The sequence below is a fragment of the Microcaecilia unicolor genome, chromosome 3 (assembly GCF_901765095.1).
Source record: "Microcaecilia unicolor chromosome 3, aMicUni1.1, whole genome shotgun sequence".
Lineage (NCBI taxonomy): Eukaryota > Metazoa > Chordata > Amphibia > Gymnophiona > Siphonopidae > Microcaecilia > Microcaecilia unicolor.
Genome location: NC_044033.1, coordinates 168,435,358 through 168,458,102, shown reverse-complemented (window position 1 = coordinate 168,458,102; position 22,745 = coordinate 168,435,358). Strand labels below are relative to the sequence as shown.

Below are 22,745 nucleotides of genomic sequence, written 5' to 3'. Positions count from 1 at the left end.
CTGGGTCAGACAAATGGTCCATCTGGCCAGTATCATGCTTCCAACAGTTGCCACTCCAGATCCCAAGTACCTAGCAGAAACCAAAATTGTAGCAGCATTCCATGCTACCAATCCCAGGGCAAGCAGTGGCTTCCCTGTGTCTGTCTCAATAGACTATGGACTTTTCTTCCATGAACTTGACCAACCTTTTTTTAAAACCCAGATAAGCTAACTGCTGTATCGCATCCTCCGACAATGCATTCCAGAGCTTAACTATTCTTTGAATATTTCCTCCTATTTGTTTAAAAAGCATTTCCATGTAATTTCATTGAGTGTCCCCTGCTGTTTGTATTTTTTGAAAGAGTGAAAAATCAATTCATTTTTACTTGCGCTACACCACTCAGGATTTTGTAGACCTCGGTCATATCACCCCTCAGCCTTCTCTTCTGCAAGCTGAACAGCCCTAACCTCTTTAGCCTTTCCTCATATGAGTGGTATTCCATCCTTTTGTCATTTTGGTCGCTCTTCTTTGAATCTTTTCTAATTCCGCTATATCTTTTTTGAGATGTGACCTGAATTGAACACAATGCTCAAGGTGAGGTCACACCATGGAACGATAGAGGCATTATACTATTCTTGGTCTTATTTACCATCCCTTTTCTTATAATTCCTAGCATTCTGTTTGCTTTTTTGGCTGCTGCCGCTGCAAACTGGGCAAAAGATTTCAGCGTATTGTCTACAGTGCTACCTAGATCTTTTTCTTGGGTGCTTACACCCAAGGTGGACCATAGCATCAGGTAGTTAAGATTTGAATTATTCTTCCCAATGTGCATCACTTTGCATTTGCCATTTAGATGCCCAGTCTTCAATTTCCTAAGGTCATCTGCAATTTTTCAGTCTGTATGTGTTGACAACTTTGAATAGTTTTGTGTCATCTGCAAATTTAATTACCTCACTTGTCATTCTGATTTCCAGATCATTTATAAATATATTATATAGCACCAGTCCCAGTACAGATCCCTGTAGCACTTCACTATTCACCCTCCTCCACTGAGAAAAATGCCCATTTAACCCTATCCTCTGCTTTCTGTCCAATAACCATTTCCTAATCCACAAAATGATGTTACCTCCTATCCCATGACCTTATAACTTTCTCAGAAGTCTCTTATGAGGAACTTTGTCAAAAGCCTTATCTAGATTCACTACATTAACTGGCTCACCTGTATCCACGCCTTCAAAGAAATGAAGCAAATTGGTGAGGCAAGACTTCCCTTGGCTGAGTCCATGCTGACTCTGTCCCATTAAACCATATTTGTCTGTGTTCCTTTATCTTTATAATAGTTTCCATTATTTTGACCGGCACTGAAGTCGTGCTTACTGGTCTATAATTTCCCAGATCACCCCTGGAACCCTTAAAAAAAAATTGGCGTTACATTGGTTACCCTCCAATCTTCAGGTACTACGGACGATTTTAACGACAGTTTACAGAACACTAAACAGCAGATCAGCAATCAAGTTTCAGGTCTTTAAGGAAAATGCATTTGCATAGTCCAAGTGACTTATTAGTCGGGTCTGCAGAATTGTCCTAAAACACAAAGGTTCTAGGAATGCACATAACTGGTGCACTCTGCATTAATGAAGCCGTGCCGTTTTGTATATGTGCACTCTAAGGGATTAAACGCAAGAGTGTGATAATCATGTTCATAATTAGCCTTGTGTACTAAACATTTATAGCAGTTGCTGTGACAGGATAAATGAGATGGGTAAATTCTTTAATAAAAAATTATGAGTAGACTAGGTCACAGTACAACAATGAATTCTTTTATCATAGTTTTCAGCTAGCCATTACTTTTGGATGTTCTGTAAGTAGAAGAGGCTATGCCAGAGACACTCAGGTTTTGGCCCAACATGAAGCCAGCTGATACAATAGGTAAGAGGGGGATAAAGACAAACAGAGAAAGATGAGGCATAAGAGTAGGGACATAGAAACAGGGAGGAAGATGATCTTGTCAGTAGGAGGAGACCAGGACACTGCAGAACCACAAGCTGTAGGGAAAAGTCAGATGTGTTGGGAGTGCTTTGCCCCCCCCCCCCCCCCACTTTTTTAAAAATATGTTAAATTGTTTTGTATTCTGGGTTCTTTCTGCTTGAAGTTCAGCAGCTAAAGGTCAGCTGTATAGTTATGAGGCGAAAAGTCTAACCTGTGAGACCAAAAATCAAGGCTTAATTGCCCCTGTAAATATATAGTACAAAGTTCAGTCCCTGGTGTCTAGAGCAGTGGTATTCGTTGATGGTTTGTGAGGACCACAGACTGGTTAGATTGCCAGGGTACCCCAGTGATTATGGATGTGATGTGTATAGAACGGGAGTAGTATGAATGCAAATGGGTCATGTCATGTGGTTCAACTTCAGATGATCCACAATACTGCAGTCCATCTCCTTTCCCGTGCTACTCACTATCCACACACCACTGGCTGCCAGTTTTGTTTCGCATACAACGTAAAATTCTGATGTTAGCCTATAAGGTTCTTCAAACCAGCTCCCTCTCTTATTACCTCGTCATGTTTCCTTTGTTCAGCTAGTAAACACTGTTTGGTAATTCCCTCTGTCCATTTCTCTAAGCTTGAATCAAGGCATAATGTCTTTTATTGCACAGCCCCAAGTCTGTGGAATGCTCTTCTGCTTTTTGTTCATGCTGAGTCCTCTTATTTGAAGTTCAGAGCCTTATTGAAGACTCATCCTTTTTTTTGTTTTTTTTTTCTCAAGCCTTCTCAGGAGCTTCAGCGTGATGCAGCTGAGTTGGATGGATGTTTTATCTCTTCTGTTTTCCTTGCTGCCTTCTGTTTTTTTCTTCTTTCAGCTTTTCTTCCTTTTAATGTAACTTGTAGTTCTTTTCCAATTTTTATGCATTTTAAAATCGTAAACCACTTTGCTTATGGTAAAAGCCAGTATAGCAAATGACCAATAAACATATTTCTATTTTGCAAATTGAACAATTACCAAACATAATTTTTGTACAGAAATATGGTGTGATACAAATAAGTATCTAAAGGAAAACAGTATATCCAAAGAAAAAAAAAAGAAAATAAACTACAATTATATCTAATCAAATCCATAATAATGGAACCAAATCAATACATGCAAGAAATTTTCTAGTAAAGAATGAGTCTTGTTTTCTATGTACTCTGGAAATTCTATATAATAAAACGCACCTCCAACATTCTGAAGCTGACTGCATGCATGGCTGAGGCATTCCTGCTCTCTATATCCATCCTGAATTGACATGTACTTCCGGGTTTGTCACAAGCAGAAGTGACCAACCACACGAGGTTTCTCGGCTTCAGAATGTTGGAGGTGCATTCTATTAAATAGGATTGGTCAGTTCCTTGAAGCACAGCCAGAGCTCAGCGTCCTGCACAGTAACGCTCAGACACCAGAGAGAGAGAGGGAGGGCCTGACACCAGAGAGAGGGAGGGGGGGCCTAACACCAGAGGGGGGGGGGGAGGTATCTCTGTCACACACACACTCTCCCCCTCTCTCTCTCTCACAGTCAATGTCTTTCTCACTCTCACACACTGTCTCTCACACACTCTATGTCTCACACTGTATCACATTCACTATGTGTCACACAGTCACTCACACGCTCTCTTGGTCTCATATACTCAGTCTCACAGAGAGTCTGTGTCTCACACACACTGTATCTGTGTGAAACACACTATCACACTGTGTCTCACATACGCACTTGCACACACTCTCATTCTCACACACACACTCACAGACACACTCGCACCCAGACTCACTCTCTCTCTCTCTCATACACACGCACATTCACTCTCACTCTCACATACACTCTCTCAAACATACACACTCCGAGGAAAACCTTGCTAGCGCCTGTTTCACTTGTGTCAGAAACGGGCCTTTTTTACTAGTATTGTATATTTCATGCATGTTCATTAGAGATATCCTAAAAAACTGATCTGCTTGTGGCCCTTGAGAATTGGCAATGAATGCTACTTATTTGTTCATTCATAATTTCTGTTCCACAAATCTAAAGAAAGACACACAAAAAGTTTTCACCAAAGATTGATAACCCCCGACCCCCACAGTTTTGTCCCTGCACGGATCAGCAAGGTATGTACTGTGCTTAGCCCTAAGGGAATCGGTTCTCAGTCTCTCAAAGAAAAGTTCTTGTGCAAAAGGTGGTTGATAGAAAACAAAATAGTACAGAATTTAACAAGTTCTTCAGAGTTTCTTTACTCAAAAACACAAGATCTAATGCATAGGTGCTTGGGATGTAGCTGTTTGGGGAGGCTAAAGCGGGGTATAGGCAGAATTGAGCAAATTAAAATCCTTGGGGTGGGGGAAATACCTATATCTTCAGGAAAAGGGACAGTGGAGCACTTTTGAACAGAGCAAGGGATTCCCCCGCGCCCCCCCCCCCCCCCAATATCTCTGTTACTGATGGTAATATGCAAACTGATTACGCTCCAGGAATTATATAACAAAAAGAAAAATCAAATAATGCACCAGAGCTATACAATATATTAAATATAACAATATTTGCAGAATTCTGGAAATATATGCAGGCATTTTAACACTTACTCTCAGGCAGCCCTGACACAGTTGTCCACCACCTTCCAGTTGGCTGTGTGAACAGTAGCACTATTACAGAAATCCTGTGGTTCATGGTAACCATAAAATGATTTGCCTGTCAATGTTTTTAGTAGTTTTCCAAATGGCTACCAGACTTCAGATCTTCTACCGTTTAGTTTATTATTGAGTTTCCAAACGTATAAAATATGTTTTGTTTCATATTAGCTGTACTAAATACAATATATTAAGTATAACAATGTTTGTAGTATTCTGGAAATATATGCAGGCACTTTAACACTTGGCCCCCAGTCAGCCCGAGCACTGCAGTCCACCATCTTCCAGTTGGCCATGTGAACAGTGGTGTTCAGCAGCACTGTATCAAAAATCCTGTGGTTAATGATAGCCATAAAATTATTTGCCTATCAATGTTTTTAGTAGTTTTGCAAATGGCCACCAGGCTTCAGATCTGCTGCCCTTTAGTTTATTGTTGAGTTTCCAAACGTATGAAATACGTTTTATCTATAGTAGCTGTACCTAATGCTTAGAGCAATAGTCTGAGAACCAGGGAAGCCAGGGTTGAAATCCCACTGCACTCCTTCAGATCTTGGACAACTCACTTAACCTTTCATTGCCTTAGGTACAAACAAACTGTAAACCCTCCAGGGACAAGAAAATACCTACTGTACCTGAGTGTAACTCACATTGAACTACAACTGAAAAATATTGCGAGCTAAATCCTAAATCCAACAACAGGTATATTGTGACATAATAATAATAATAAAAAAAACTCTACAAAAGCCACTCGGAACCTATCAAGTAAAACTAAAGCCTGATTAGTAAGGATTGATCCTAGATAGTTATTCAGTGCTAACAGAGAACCTTGTTTTTTTTCACACATGCAGAACACAGACTGATCTTACCAAGTACAGAATAAGTAATCGCAGACTTAAAATGGAAATATGTACACAAACATTAAATTGAACCCCCGAGAAGCCTGACTGTACCTATAATGCAACAACGAGGGAAAAAAAAAGCAGTGATGCATGTCCCCTTATGCTGTGCAATAAAGATAGCAGATGTAAATTTCAAAAACTGTCATATTCCTATCACTATTATAAACTAATAAATAAAACACAAATGGAAGATAAGATGATACCTCTTTTTTTTGTTTGTTGTGTAACAATTTCTGACTAGCTTTTGAAGGTCAAAACCTCTTTTCTTAGGTCAGGACAGGATACTATAATAGCAGTATACTGTGCCAACCTGAGGAAGGAGGCTTTGGTCACCGAAAACTAGAAAATAGTAAAAAAAAAATGTATTTAGTCCAATAAAAAGGTATTTTATTTTCCATTTTTTCTTATTTAACCTTTAAACTGGGCTAACATGGCTATCACATTATGGGCCCTGTTTACTAAGACGCACTAGTGTTTTTAGTGTGCGCTAAAATTTAGCACGTGCTAATGCTAGAGACACCCATATATTACTGTGGGTGTCTCTAGCATTAGTGTATGCTAATTTTTAGTATGCACTAAAAATGCTAGCGCACCTACAGCATGGCCTACACTAAAGAGGGCTCTAAGTCGTCTTATATTAAAAAAAATTAATAAATGTCTTTTTCTACCTTAGTTGTCTGTCTACTTATTTTTTCTAATTGTGTTGATCCCAGTTTCTGGTTACTGCTTTTTGTCTTCTTTTCATTCTCTTTCCAAATGTCTCCTCTCCATTTGTCATTTTTCTCTTCACCTCCTCTATTACATCCAGTTTCTTCCATTTCGATTTCATTCATTCATATTATCCAATATCTCCCTCGTTACTTCTGTCTTCAGCTTTCCATCTCTTTTTCTCACCCTGGCCCTCCCAGTCTCCTTCCTCTTATTCCTGTCTTTCACTAACTGTTTCCCTCCCACCATCTCTCTCTTGCTACCACCTGCCATCCAGTAGCTCCTTTCTCTTTCTCTCTTTCTCCAGCCATCGAGCAGCTTCTCTCTGTCTCTCCCCTGCCATCCAGCAGCTCTTCTCTCTCTTTCTCTGCCTCTCCCCTGCCATCCAGCAGCTCTTCTCTTTCTTTCTCTGTCTCTCCCCTGCCATCCAGCAGCTCTTCTCTCTCTCTCTCTCTCTCTGTCTCTCCCCTGCCATCCAGCAGCTCTTCTCTCTCTTTCTCTGTCTCTCCCCTGCCATCCAGCAGCTCTTCTCTCTCTCTCTCTCTCTCTGTCTCTCCCCTGCCATCCAGCAGCTCTTCTCTCTCTCTCTCTCCCTCCCCTCAAAACCCTGAATATATCCTCTCTTGTCTCACCATCCAGGATTGTCCTTGTCTCTGTATATCTGGTAAGCAGCAGCATTTTCTCTCTTTTTCTTCCCTCTTCCTGCTGCACCATTCAGTATTGCCTATGTCTGTCTTCCCCAATCCAGCATTGCCCATGTCCTTTTCTACTCCCCCATGCAGTATTTCCTCTGTCTTTCTCTCCATGCCATTCAGCATCATCCACCTACCTAGCATTGCCCCTGTGTGTTTGTGTCTGTTTCTTTCTTTCTCTAGCATTGCCCCTGTGTGTGTCTCTCTCTCCCTGCTCCCCCATAACCCACTCCCCACAACTGTACATCACTACCATAGCCCTTATGGGTGAAAGGGGGCACCTAGATGTGGGTACAGTGGGTTTTGAAGGGCTCATATTTACCACCACAAGTGTTACGGGGGAGGGGGGATTGGCCTGGGTCCACCTGCCTGAAGTGCACTGCACCCACTAAAACTGCTCTAGGGACCTGCATGCTGCTGTCATGGAGCTGGGTATGATATTTGAGGCTGGCATAGAGGCTGGCAAAAAATATTTAAAAAAATTTTTTTGAGGGTGGGAGGGGGTTAGTGACCATTGGGAGAGTAAGGGGAGGTCATTTCCGATTCCCTCCGGTGGTCATCTGGTCAGTTCGGGCACCTTTTTGAGGCTTCGTTGTAAGACAAAAAGGACCAGGTAAAGTTGCCCTTTTTTTTCCATTATGGGTCGAGGACGCACGCTCAAGTCCTGCCTTTGCTACGCCTCCGACACGCCCCTGGGAACTTTGGTCGTCTCCGCAACGGGAAGCAGTTGGAGATGCCCAAAATTGGATTTCCATTATACCGATTTGGGCGACCCTGTGAGAAGGACACCCATCTTGCGATTTGTGTCGAAAGATGGGCGTCCTCTTTCGAAAATAAGCCTGACAGTGTCCTTTACAGAAAGTCAAAATACAACATCAGTAAACTGGGGGGAATTATACAATTGTTGCATGCAGAATTACATGTATAATCGTATGCATGTTCATTTATTTATTTGGATTTTGCTCCCACCTTTTTTAGTAGTAGCTGTTACATTCAGGTACACTGGGTATTTCTCTGTCCCGTGAGGGCTCACAATCTAATTTTGTACCTGAGACAATGGGGGGGGGGGGGGGGGTTAATTGATTTGCCCAAGATCACAAGGAGCAGCTGTAGGATTTGAACCGACCACCTCTGATGTCAAGACTGGTGCTCTAACCACTATGCTACTCCTCCGCTAATTATACAAGTCCTAGATGTTATAGGAGCAGAATAGAAATGCAGAACTGGATTTCAAGGGAGCCAGAGATGAAGCTGTGGGGGCTATTCAGGGCCCAAAAAGAGGCAGGCCAGCATTTATAGTCCTACTCTGAAGAGATATAGGTGGCAGAAGCCATAAGGAATAGAATACGCTGAACAAGAACTGGGAAAAAAAAATCACATTGTTAGGCTTGAATCCTGCTGCTCTCCCACTCCTTTTCATGCAGCTCATCTAGTACCAGTGCTGTCCCTGCCTTTGCCCTTCCAAAGTTCACTGGTGTTCTATTTGAAGCATGCAGGCTTCATAGGTACCCATTTCTGTAGTTCAAACAAGAAATTGTTTAACTTCTGGAAGAGATGTGACACCATCAGCTGGAGAAATGCAGAGAGGCACTGACTGCTAGCTCTTGAACAAAGAAAGGCAGAGCAGGTGCAAGCTCTGGGTCGTGTGGATCATGGGGGTTGGAGGGAAGAAGGCAAAGATGCAGTTAGTGGTCAGATTAAAAGGCAGAGTACATAAGTACATAAGTACATAAGTAGTGCCATACTGGGAAAGACCAAAGGTCCATCTAGCCCAGCATCCTGTCACCGACAGTGGCCAATCCAGGTCAAGGGCACCTGGCACGCTCCCCAAACGTAAAAACATTCCAGACAAGTTATACCTAAAAATGAGGAAAGTGTCTGGGGAAAGAGGTGGATTCTTTGATGAGGGAGGTAGAGGAAGGGGGAACATAAAAAGAAGAAGGGGTGCCTATTTGAGAAGGGTGTGGTAATGGGAAAATTGGGGTCAGGGTGGTTGATGGAGGTGCCTAAAGGGGGAGGAAAGGGTGCTTATTGAGGAAAGGAGTTAGAGGGAAAAGGGGAAGGAGGCGTGCCTGATGGAAGAATGGGATGTTTGATAGAGGTTTGGAAGGGTTCTTTCTGCACAAGTAGGGTGTTAAAATCTGCCTGTACTTGGATAATTGACTGATTTGGGCTGATTCTGAGATGAATTTGAGGCTGTTGATCTCTCAAGTGGTACAGCAGCTCGAAATCCTTGGCCTATGTAGTGAACCCTGCTGAGAGTCAGCTGGTACTCTCTCAAAAGTGCATGGTTCGGAACAAGGTATCTTTCAAAGATATCACCAAAGCAGGGAAGATAGGGTAGCCTGATAGCGAGTTTGCAATGGAGTCCATAATAGACCAGGTTTCTTTAAATAAAAAGCAGACAGAAGATTACAAATTATCACTGTCAACTGCTGAGCAAGATGTAAATAGGAACAACAAACATAGTTTGAAATGTCTATATGCAAATGCCAGAAGTGTAAGAAATAAGATGGGAGAGTTAGAATATATTGCATTAAATAAAAAATTAGATTTAAAGGCATCTCTGAGACTTGGTAGGAGTAGGATAACCAGTGGTACACTGTCATACCAGGGTACAAATTATATCGAAGTGATAGGGTGGATTAAATTGATGGAGGGGTAGCATGTATGTTAAGGAGGGCCTTGAATCAAATAGATTGACAATTCAGCAGGACTCAAAACACATCTTGGAATCCCTATGGATTGAAATTCTACGTGTAAAGGGGAAAAGGATAGTGATAGGAGTGTACTACCGTCCACTTTGTCAGGATGAACAGACAGATGTAGAAATGTTATCAGAAATTAGGGATTCTAAACTGGGAAGCACAGTAATAATGGATGATTTCAATTACCCCGACAGTTACTGGGTAAATATAACATCAGGGCCAGGGAGGTAAAATTCCTTGACAAACTCAAGGACTAATTTATGAAGCAGCTGGTAAGAAGCCAACAAGAGGAGGAAAAATTCTAGACCTAGTCCTGTCCTTAGTGGAGCACATGATCTGGTGCAGAAGGTAATGGCGCTGGAGCCACTTGATAACAGTGATCATAATACGATCAGCTTTGATATTGACTCTGTAGTAAGTACACACAGGAAATCCAATACATTAGTATTTAACTTTCAAAAAAGGAGACTATGATAAAATGAAAACGGTGGAAAAAACTTGAGCATCTGCAAAGGTCAAAATTTTACATCAGGCGTGGATGCTGTTCAAAAATACCATCCTGGAAGCCCAGGCCAGTTATATTCCATGTATTAAAAAAGGAGAAAGGAAGGCAAAACAACATATGGCATGGTTAAAAAATGAGATGAAGGAACCTATTAGAGCTAAAAGAAAATCCTTCAGAAAATTGAAGAAGGATCCGACTGAAAATAATAGGAAACAACATAAGGAATGACAAGTCAAATGCAAAGCACTGATAAGGAAGGCAAAGAGGGACTTACATTGCAGGCACAAACACATAGTAAAACATTTTTAGATATATTAGAAGCAAGAAGTCATCAAAAGAATCAGTTGGACCGCTAGATGACCGAAGGGTAAAAGGGGCACTCAGGGAATTCAAAGCTGTAGCAGAGAGAATTCTTTGCTTCGGTCTTCACCGAGGTAGATTAGGGAGAGATACTGGTGCCAGAAATGGTATTTGAAGCTGACGAGTCAGAGAAACTGAATGAAATCTCTATAAACCTGGAAGATGATTGGCCAAATTTGACAAACTGAACAGTAGCAAATCGTGGACTGAATTGAAAAATGAACTTGCAGAACTATTGTTAGTAATATGTAATTTATCTTAAAGATCAAGCATGGTACTGGAAGATTGGAGGGGGGGCCAATGTAACACCGATTAAAAAAAAAGTTTGAGAGGTGATCCAGGAAATTATAGACCGGTGAGCCTATTGTTGGTGCCAGGCAAAATGGTTACTATTATAAAGAAGAGGAGTGTGGTAGCCGTGTTAGTCCACTCTTAAGGTTAGCAATAGAAATCAAACAAAATAAAACATGGAAAAGAAAATAAGATGATACCTTTTTTATTGGACATAACTTAATACATTTCTTGATTAGATTATAAAGAACAAGCTTACAGAGCATATTCAAAAGCATGGATTAATGAGACAAAGCCAACATGGATTTAGTGAAGGGAAATCTTACCTCACCAATCTACTATATTTCTTTGAAGGGGTGAGCAAACGTGGATAAAGGTGAGCCAGTTTGTATTGTGTATCTGGATTTTCAAAAGTAATTTGACAAAGTACCTCATGAAAGACTCCAGAGGAAATTGGAGAGTCATGGGATAGGAGGTAGTGTTCTATTGTGGATTAAAAACTGGTTAAAAGATAGAAAACAGAAAGTAGGGTTAAATGGTCAGTATTCTCAATGGAGAAGGGTAGTTAGTGGGGTTCCCCAGGGGTCTGTGCTGGGACCCCTGCTTTTAAAAATATTACTAAATGACCTAGAGATGGGAGTAACTGGTGAGGTAATTAAATTTGCTGATGACACAAAGTTATTCAGTCGTTAAATCATGGGAGGATTGTGAAAAATTACAAGAGGAACCTATGAGACTGGGCATCCAAATGGCAGATGACAATGTAAGCAAGTGCAAAGTGATGCATAAGGGAAAGAGGAACTATAGTTATGTGATGCAAGGTTCCACATTAGGAGTCACTGACCTGGAAAGGGATCTAGGTGTCTTCGTTGATGAGATGTTGAAACCCTCTGCTCAGTGTGCGGTGTCAGCTAAGATAGCAAATAGAATGTTAGATATTATTAGGAAAGGAATGGAAAACAAAAATGAGGATGTTATAATGCCTTTGCATCACTCCATGGTGCGACCGCACCTTGAATACTGTGTGCAATTCTGGTCACTGCATCTTCAGAAAGATATAATGGAATTAGAAAAGATACAGAGTAGGGCTAAAGGGGATGGGACGACTTCCCTATGAGGAAAGGAAATGGGTAGGGCTCTTTAGCTTGGAGAAAAGACAGCTGAGGTGAGATATGATAGAGGTCTGTAAAATAATGAGTGGAGTGGAACAGGTAGACCTGAATCTCTTGTTTACTCTTTCCAAAAATACTAGGACTAGGGGACACGCATTAAAGTTACAAAGTAGTAAATTTAACACACATTGGAGAAAATATTTCTTTGGTCAACATATAATTAAACCCAGGAATTCGTTGCCATAGAATGTAGTAAAAGTAGTTAGCTTAGTGGGTTTAAAAAAATGTTTGGATTGATTCCTAAAAGAAAAGTCCATAAGCTATTATTAAGATGGACTTGGGGAAAATCCTCTGCTTATTTCTAGGATAAGCAACATGAAATGTATTGTACTGTTTTGGGACCTTGCCAGGTAGGTACTTGTAACCTGGATTGGCCACTGTTGGAAACAGGATGCTGCGCTTAATGGACCTTCGGTCTGTCCCAGTATGGCAACACTTAATGTACTTATATGTAGGACTACCTCGGGGGTTATTTTGAACACCAAGCACAGTATGGTGTTTCTAACTCACGAGTGGATGTACAAGCTTTGGTGTCAGAGAAAGTCATTTTGTGTGCAGACGACACCCTGGGCTTGAAACTGAAGCTCTTGTGCTCCATGGTAGGAACTCTTGAAGTGGTTTCCTGCGCTAGAGCTTGCATGAGACCCCTTCAGTGGGTGTTGTTGTTCTGGTCCCCCAAGTCCCAGCAATTTGAGGTCGGGCTCCCATCCACAGAAGTTTGCAGATCTAGCCTGTGAAGTGTGACTCCCCAGCCCATCATGCTGGACCTCTAGACTGGGAGGTGCTCATCACCAATGCAAGTCTGGAGTGCTGGAGTGGGGGCTTACTGGCTTGATGAAGTTGTACAGGGACATTGGTTCCTTTGGGATATCAATATTTGGAGGCCAGAGCCACTTACTTGGCACTCTGGCACTTCTGGCCACTTCTACAAGGGAATATAGTTAGGGTGCTGTCTGACAGGGTGGTGCACCTCAAATAAGCTAGGTGAGACCAGGAGTGCAGCGGTAGTATTGGAAGTCTACTGGATTTGATCCTGGACAAAATGCCATCTGGTAGTGATTTAGGCAGCCCATATAGTCCATTTGAAGTTTGACTAATCCTGCTTTCTTAGCAGGTACTTTCTGGATCCAGGGGAATGAGAGTTGAGTCCCTTGACCTTCCAGATCCTAGTGGATAGTAGATATTCAAAGGATTTATGCTCCTGACTTTGAGTTATGCTCGAATTGGCCTCTTTGAAAATTTATTAGAACTGAGTGTATAAATTTTACTCAAAATGTCACTAAACTTCTACATTTAGGAACATAGTGGCAACGGGCAGATTTAGGGCAGGGAAAAGAAGTTAGGAGCTTAACACTGATTTTCAGCTTTAGGTTCATAAATCTAGGTAAATGAATTTTATAAGCACAAGTTTTAAGCCCCAAAATTAAGATGAACTTTTAAGTAGAAACTTGTGCTCCTAAGTGGCTGAAAATAGGGTACAAATTTATGAGCCTGACTTAGGAGCATTAATTTATGAACTCGGTATTTTCTGAATATTGGATCCAAAGTGCCTGCATTTCAGCCACAGGGAAAGAAAGCAGTTCAGCGGGATCAGTGCCCTTCTGAAGATATGGGCGGGTGTGGAACTTTTCTGTTCCTTCAGTTGTAGTTCTTGATTGAGTGGATCCTTTGAAAGGTGATGAAATATTCATTTATTGTGATCATGGTAGAGCTGGATTGGGTCTGCTGGTCGAAGTATGCAGATCTGATTCAATCATTCTGCTACCAGGAGGGTCTAGGCTCCTGCAGCAGGAGCTGGTGCTGATGGAAGATCTGGATTTCATTTGGCTTATGACCGTGCCCTTGAGAGCTTGCAGCTTAGGTAGTGGGGCTACCAGCCCCCTGTCACAACCTTGCTGTAGATTCATTGTTCTTCCACGTTTCTGGCAACATTTGAAGGCTGGTGTGCAGAGCAGGAGCTATCTCTGTGGAGGCCAGCCGAGTTTCAGATTTGGCACCGAAACAGACCTGAAATCTGGGTTTGGGTTTCGGACGAAAATGCTCATGCGTTTTTGGTTAAACTGAAACTCTCCCCTCCCGTGATCACTCTGTACCACTGCCACCACTTATCCTCCCCCCTGAAGAGGGCGGGCCCTCCTTGACCAGCTGGCCATCTGACCCCTACCTTTATGCCCTCCCACCACCCGAAGGCCCTTCCTGGACCTACCTTTAAACAGCCTGGGCAACAGCGATCCCCAGTCACTCTTGCTCCCATAGGTTGCTAGCAAAATGGCTGCTGGGATCTCAAGCGGCAGTCTTGGCAGCCATTTTGGCTGAAGAACCTGCATGGGCAAGAGTGACTGGAGATTGCTCTTGCCCCTGCAGGTTCCACAGCCAAAATGGTTTCAGTCTGAACCAAAACCACTGACTTCAGTCAGCTTGTAATGCGGAGTACAGTCCTGCCTTTCAGCCTGGCCTTTCTGTAGTGTATCTTGAACAGGGCCTAGCTCTTAATTCCTTTAAGGTTGGAGTGACAGCTCTCTTGTTTTAGAGGTAGGATTGACAGACTCTGTCTGCATAGCTGGATGTAGGTTTACAGTTCGACTCTTGATATACCGCCAAATCTATTGATGGTCAAGGTGGTTTGCAGTAAAATATATCTTAAAAGAGCAGAACTACAACATTATAGGATAGCACAATCACACAAGAGAGTATAAACCTCATCCAGCCGCTTCCAGATGTCTGAGAAGTGCTACCATCTAACATTGTCCCAATCACCTGTTGAAAGAAATATGTTTCTAACATTATTGTAAATTTGTTTATGAGGCCTTAGTATGAATATAGTGGAAGTTTGTTCCACAGTGCAGGTGCTGCTAAAAAAAAAAAAAAAAGCATACTTCCATGTTGAGGTAAGGCGAGCCACTGAAGGAGCCAGAATAGCCATTCTACATGCATTAACCGAGCGAAGCGATCTCCCCAGAATATGAAACCCAATTAGATGCCATATATGAAGGAGTACGTTCATATAGCACCCTATGTGCTAGAATAAGCATTTTTGAACATCACCTGGTAAGCCACTAGCAACCAATGATATTGATGAAATAAAGGTGTGACAGAGTCAAATCGCTGCACCCTTTCCAAAAAATGGATTGCTGCATTCTGCAGTGTTTGTAAGCACCTAATTGGAATAGTGGCATATCCCAGTATATACACATTACATTACATCATGCTCTTATATCCCACAAAAACCAACAAGTTCAGTGTGGGTAACAATGACCAAACTGAATCTTTCTTCAAGGATTCCAATGCAAAGATTCGACAAACCAACCAACAAAAAGGTCAAGAATCCAAACCCAGAAAATACTTTTTAAAGAGAAATATCTTCTAAATTCAGAATAATCATATGTTTGTCTAAGAAAGAGAGGAAGACCATTGCCATAATCTAGCCGTGACAGATACAACGTATACAAAAGTGTATGGAACGCAACAGGAGTAAAACAAAAAACGCTTCTGCATAGTCAACACCTTGCGCTGTGAAAGACAACTGTGAGTCAATAATGATCCCCCAAGTACCTAAAGTGTTCCAAAAACAGGCATAAGGTTGCTTTTTTGCGAGTAGTGAAGTAAATTCATCCCCCATTTTGAGGGGTTGTGTCCTCTTTGGATCTCAATTTAGTCCCTCAGTCACTTTCTAAGCCATATTTTGAGCCCTTGAAGCATACGTTGCCAAAGGATTTGTCATTGAAGGCAGTATTTTTAGTAGCCATCTATTTGACCAGGAGGATATCTGAATTGCCAGCCTTTTTTCTGACGGATCCCTATCTTTTCTTTTTAGCTGACTCTGTTTCTATCAGGATGGTACCTTTTTCTGAAGGTGTTTCCCTTCCACCTAAATTAGGTGGTCTTGCTTCCAGCCTTTTTCAGAGAAATTGGGTTCCACTTAAACCCTTCACAAGCTGAATGTCTGCAGAGCCCTCTTAGAGTACTTGGGAGTCAAAAATTCCTTTTGGTAAGTCAGACGTTTTGCATTGTTTCATAGGTCATGCAAAGGGAAGTGGCCTTAAAGTCTTTGGTTTGTTGCTGGGTTAAGAAGGCAATAGGAGCAGCCTACTGCTTGAATCAGAAGAAGGTCCCCCGGCTCAGGTGACTTCCTAGTTAGAAGCTTGAATGGTCAAGCCCAGAAGACATCTGCAGAGTGGCAACTTGGTCCTCACTGTATTGTTTTCTTAAAGAATACCAGATTGCTGGCCAGGCCAGAGGAGATGCTGCCTTTGACAGAGCCATGTTGTAGTGAGCCTCTCATCTGCTAGGATAAAGATTTGATACATCCGGTTAGTCTGTACTGATCTAGCTAGCACAGGGATTCTCAGCCCAGTTCTTGGGACACACCTTGCTAGTCAGGTTTCCAGGATACCCACAATGAATAAACATGAGGGAGATTTGCATGCTGTACCTCCATTGTATACACATTTATTTCATGCCTCTTCGTTGTGGGTATCCTGAAAACCTGTTAATATGTGTGTCCCAGGGACTGGGTTGAGAATCCCTGGTCCAGCAGACTACGAGAGGTGAAACTACCCTTACCTGACAATTTCTTTTCCTTGGATCCTTGACCATTTCAGAATCCACCTGATGTTCTGGGTTGATAATGGGTTCTACTAGTATACATGTTCTTTTAGCTGTGGCATTAGCATACTGGAATGTTCCTGGCTGTATCATAAGGAAACTAACTTCATTGAGAAATAATTTAACATTTTTGAAAAGTGGTCAATGCCTGATTTTTTTTTTTGAACAGGTATTGTGTAAAATGGACGTAATATCTTGGCTTATTTTTAAAATAAATGTGAAATGTTTGATTTTAATTGTAAACCACTGAAGGGTTCTGAATCAGGTGTATATCCAGTTTAATAAATACAACTCTGTATGAAGAAAAACGCTTAGTAGATCAAGTGGGAAAGGGAAGTAAATTGAGTCCTTTAATGATTCCTGTCTCACGGAATTGCTCATAATTTCTGCTAGAAATTTCTTGCTCACTACGTGTGTAAAAATTTTAAACATTTCACGCTATATATCAAAATAAAAATATTTTTAAAAGACCACGTCTACTGACTTCACTGTATGCATGAGGTTGATTTGCATACACATCCATGCACTGCATAATGGCATATTGATTAGAATTAATTTGAAACCCAGAATGACTGCGTGGAGAACCACTGATGCAGATAACGGGATAATGCTGGGCAGACTTATACGGTCTGTGCCAGAGCCGATGGTGGGAGGCGGGAATAGTGCTGGGCAGACTTGTACGGTCTGTGCCCTGAAAAAGACAGGTACAAATCAAGGTAAGGTATACACAAAAAAGTGGCACATTTCTTGGGCAGACTGGATGGACCGTGCAGGTCTTTTTCTGTCGTCATCTACTATGTTACTATCATGTTACGTAGCATTTTGTGTTATTTGTTGCTCAGCATTCTTATGACGCTGGTTCATTTTCATGGTTGTTACATTTAAAGAAAATATGCAACAACTCAGTATATTAAGTATGTATGTTTCATGTCTGTGTTTCAGGTGCCTACGTTTTGTGTAGTTACTTTCCAGAGTCGTCATTCCCAGCTGATGAACTTAATTTACAATAGTATCAACCATGTCCTATAATCCAGGGGTTGCGGAAGATGCTACCCAGCTTGCCCAGAAGATAACCACCAATATCCAGAAGATCACTCAGTGCTGTAAGTTGTACTTATATCTATTTTGAAACTTTAAATTTGTTCAGTATTGTCATATCTTTGATTTGTGAGACTTTTCTGTATTGTACTCATTACAGTTTTGGGTTACTTGGAGGCATATTTTCAAAGCACTTAGACCTAAAAAGTTACATAGTCCCTCTTCAGTTATCTGCTATGAAAGGAAAATAACTTTACTCTGGACATCCTTTCTGCGTAGGTGAACCCTGGCATTCCCTTTTTATTTTTTTTAAGTTCATAAAAAAATATTGAAATTTTGAATAATGTATAACATGTATTTGGGGTGGTATAATGGGAAAATGCCAGTACTGAAAAGTATTCTTCTGGTTTCTTGGTGTTAATTTTTTTTTATCAGGTTAGTGAGCTATAGTTTCTTTTTTCTCTTAGCATTTTTCTGTTTGTTTTTTTGTTGTTTTCAAATTTTTGGTTGTTAATTTGAAGGAGTTGGGGTTCTGATATAATATATTTATTTATTTGTTGCATTTGTACCCCTATTTGCAGGCCCAATGTGGCTTACACAGTACCGTAAGGCATTGCCAAATCCGGTAGAGCACAGATACAAGGTTATGTTGTGTTTGAATAAGGGAGATGTATTCCAAGCTCCATTAGGGTCGAAAAGAGGGAGGTTGTATATTGTCCAGTACGGTCTTTGGTTTAGTTGTGTGGCCGGATGTGGGTATTTACGTTGGATCTGTAGTGTAGGCCATTTTGAAGAGGTTGGTTTTTAGTGATTTTCTGAAGTTTAGGTGGTCGTGGATTGTTTTCACAGCTTTTGAGAGTGTGTTCCATATTTGTGCGCTTATATAGGAAAAACTTGATGCATAGATTGTTTTGTATTTGAGTCCTTTGCAAGTTGGCTAGTGAAGGTTTAGGTATGTGCGAGATGATCTGTTTCTGGTTGGTAGGTCTATGAAGTCTATCATGTATCCTGGGACTACACCGTAGATAATTTTGTGGACAAGGGTGCAGATCTTGAAGGTGATCCGTTCTTTGATTGGAAGCCAGTGCAGCTTTTCTCGGAGGGGTTTGGCACTTTCAAAATGTGTTTTACCAAATATCAGCCTGGCCGCTGTATTTTGGGCAGTCTGGAGTTTTTTTGTGCGTTGTTCTTTACATCCTGCGTAGATTCTGTTGCAATAATCTGCATGGCTTAGAACCACTGATTGTATTAGGTTTCGAAATAGTTCCCTCGGGAAGAAAGTTTTTACGTGTTTGAGTTTCCATATTGAGTAGAACATTTTCTTTGTTACAGAGTTTATGTGGCTCTCAAGAGTGAGGTTGCGGTCGATTGTGACGCCAAGTATTTTGAGGCTGTCTGAGATAGGGAGGGTGTGTTCTGGGGTGGTTATGGTTGTGGGTTTGTTCTTGTTGTGTTTAGATGAGAGGATGAGGCAATGTGTTTTTTTCAGTATTCAGTTTCAATTGGAATGAGTTAGCCCATGAGTCCATGATGTCCAGACCTGCTTTGATTTCATTGGTTATTTCTGACAAGTCATGTCTGAAGGGAATGTAGATTGTAACATCGTCTGCATAGATGAACGGATTGAGGCCTTGATTGGATAAGAACTTTGCCAGTGGGATCATCAATATGTTGAAGAATGTTGGTGACAGTGGTGATCCTTGAGGTACTCCGCAGACTGCTTTCCACGGTGAAGATATGTTTGTATTTGATTTAACTTGGTATGTTCTGGAGGTAAGAAAACCCTTGATCCAATTGAGTATATTACCATCAATCCTGAATTGGGCAAGGAGTCTCATTATTATATTGTGGTTTACCATGTCGAATTGGAGGAGAAGTATGCTTTTACCTGTAGCTATTTCCTACTTGAATTTAGCCAGAAGAGTGACTAGGACAGTTTCAGTACTATGGTGGGATAGTGGGAACGGAATCCTGATTGTGAGTTCTGTAGTATTGAGAATTTGTCCATGTAATCGGTAAGCTGTTTGGTCACCAAGCTCTCCATCAATTTGACTACTAGTGGGATGGATGCAACTGGGTGGTAGTTGGTGAGATCATTTGTGTTTTTCTTGGTGTATTTTTGTAATGGGGTGAGAAGGATGTTACCATATTCCTCGGGGAAGTGACCTTGTTGTAGCATGAAGTTTAGGTGGGATGTGAGGTCTGCTATGAAGCGGTCAGGGGCAGGTAACCAGTTTACAGTGGGTGTTGGCGAACCTATGAATTGCTTGTTTAACTGATTCAGTGATGAGGGGAGTAAATGTTGTCCAGGTATGGTCAGCTGGGCATCCATCAGGAGTTAGGTACAGACCATCAATGAAGTTTTCTATGTCGGTGTTGTGCTGAGGAAGTATACTGCGTAATTTTGTTATTTTTTCATTAAAGTAATTAGCAAGTTTGTCTGCGGATGGGATGTCTGTTTTGGTTGTGGTGATTGGAGTGGTGTCTAATAACTTATTTACGAGTTGAAACAGTTTCTTCATGTCTTTATAATCTGGTCCTATTTTGGTTTTGTAGTAGTACCTTTTGGCCTGTCTTATTGCATATTTGTATTTTCTGTGTATTTGTTTCCATGTGTTGAGTGTATGTTCATCTTTCATTTTTTTCCATGTTCGTTCAAGTTTCCTGGATTGTGTTTTGAGTCTTTTAAAGTCGTTGTTAAACCATGGTATCGAGTTTTGTCTTCTTGATATTCTTGTTTTTAAGGGTGCTATTTCATTTAATATGCTTCTACATCTATCATCCCATTGAGTAAGGTAATGTAAGGCGTTCGGTTGTGCTGTCCATTCGTTGTCGTATATCTGTTGCCAGAATATTTTTGGGTCTATTTGCCCTCTTGTACTGTATGATGTTTGTTCTGGTATGCAATTTAATCCCTTCTTCCGCCAGTTTAGTGATAAGTTCAGTTTGTAGTGGTCGGTCCAAGGTGTTTCTGACCATTTGATATCTGTTATTAATAGGTTATGGTCTGTGGACAATTTGTGTCATAAGAGGTCTAGTGTGTGTCCTTTGGTTTGAGTAGCTTGCATGTGGGGCCATTTGAGATCCCAGGAGTGTAGGAAGTCCTTACATTCACATGCGTTGGTAGAGTTGAGGTCTTCTAGGTGGAGATTAATGTCACCTAGGATTAGTGTGTTGGAGTTGTTTACACAAGTAGATGAAATGAAGTCTGTGAAGATTGGTTGGCTGTCATTCCAATTACCGGGCGGTCTGTATATATATTACTGTTTGTGTAGCATTTGCTTACAATTTGAGTGCCACTGGACCTACAAATTCACTGCTTCTGTTGACACATTTTTTTGCAGCTGTATCATGCATGGAGGAAGTGGAAGGAAAAAAAAGTATTGCACTAAGTAAAAGATTAAAGAAATTAACTCTTTGTGACATGGTAGTTTTCCTCTTGCTCTATTATGCTTATATTGTAGCACAATTGAAACCAGGTTTGGGATCTGGTGCCACAAACTTTCATTCACAACTTCTTAGGGATTTTTTCCTCTTTGTTAATGTCCCTTTCAAACACACCTAGGGGAGATGCTCAAAGCAAACTGGGCTTGCAATGTTTCATTTAGACTGTTTTTTTTGTTTGTTACATTTGTACCCCATGCTTTCCCAGTCAAGGCAGGCTCAATGTGGCTTACATATTGTATACAGGTACTTATTTGTACCTGGGGCAATGGAGGGTTAAGTGACTTGCCCAGAGTCACAAGGAGCTGCCTGTGCCTGAAGTGGGAATCAAACTCAGTTCCTCAGTTCCCCAGGACCAAAGTCCACCACCTTAACTACTAGGCCACTCCTCCACTACACAGTGTAAATGAAATGTTGTTGTGCGGTTAATGTACAGAGGCTTTTGTGGCTGCTTTTACCATGCATGGAAGCAGCCACCAAAAGTCCTAAGCAAATAAGCTTGCTGATATTTAGATGAGGCCATTAGTGATTCCATGCAACGCTAAGAGAAACGGCACACGGAAAAGCCCTGCCCTAACGACTAAAAACTATTGACAGCTCTGAGCTGCTGTTGGGGTCCCACACGCATGGAGCTCTTCCCTGCATCCTGAGGTGTACAATCCCCCCCCCCCCCCCTTTGGCAGCCCTTCATTTTGATGATGATCTTTCATCAGGTTCCTCTTGTACACTTTCAGAACTTCCATCTCTACCTATACCTTGGACAGATCATTTCTTTCTCCAGTTCTGCCTTCAGGTCTCCCTGGTATTACAGCCACCAACCCCTTCAACTAAGGAGGGACTTTACTGATCTTTCCACTACTACCTTTGAAGTTTTCATTCTCTCTCCAGGTTCTTCAATTTTCTGCTCTTCCCCTGGAAGATCAGGCTGCCTCTTGGGACACTTCCTTGTCTGCGGCCTACAATCACTTAGCATCTACTTCCTGTTGCTCATGCTCGTCATTGCTGTGAACCCTGGTTCACTCCTGCTCTTTGTCATCTTTGCAGACAGCTTAGGCAATTAGAATGCAGCTGGAAAAAGAGTAGGCTATCCTCCACGCTAGACAGATATAAAATTTAAGCAGCCTACTATGAACAATCAATCATTCAAGCTAAACAGGCTTATTAGTCTATCATGCCCAGTGCAGATGCATTAGCCTTCCATTTTTACTCAAAGATGATTTCCTTATGAATCCAGGTAACAAGTACCTGTCAGAAACCCAAATAGTAGCCACATTCTATGCTACCAATCCCAGGGCAAGCAGTGGCTTCCCCCATTTCCACTTCAATAACAGACTATGGACTTTTCCTCCAGGAACTTGTCCAAACCTTTTTTAAACCCAGATATGCTAACTGCTGTTACTACGACCTCCAGCAAAGAGTTCCAGAGCTTAACTATTCGTTGAGTGAAAATATATTTCCACCTATTTGTTTTAAAGTGTTTCCTTGTAACTTCATTGAGTGTCCCCTAGTCTTTTTACTTGAAAGAGTAAAAAATTGATTCATTGTATTAGTTCTACACCACTCAGGATTTTGTAGACCTCAGTCATATCTCTCCTCAGCTGTCTCTTTTCCAAGCTGAAGAGCCATAACCTCTTTAGCCTTTCCTCTTGAGAGAGGAGTTCCATCCCCTTTATCATTTTGGTTGCTCTTCTTTCAAC

The 22,745-nt window shown here is 41.4% G+C and overlaps 1 protein-coding gene across 3 annotated transcripts in view; it reads left to right on the top strand.

The window, feature by feature from the left end:
- Positions 1-22,745, top strand: part of STX7 (syntaxin 7) — a 107,783-nt gene that overhangs the window by 6,832 nt on the left and 78,206 nt on the right. Inside the window, exons 1-2 of one of the 3 annotated variants that reach the window (XM_030196555.1) lie at positions 15,814-15,949; positions 17,509-17,669. In XM_030196555.1, coding sequence (XP_030052415.1) covers positions 17,585-17,669 — 85 coding nt within the window. In that variant the 5' untranslated portion in view covers positions 15,814-15,949; positions 17,509-17,584. Of the gene's footprint in view, positions 1-15,813; positions 15,950-17,508; positions 17,670-22,745 lie in introns of those variants that run through there. The other 2 variants (XM_030196556.1, XM_030196554.1) reach the window with 2 other exon arrangements.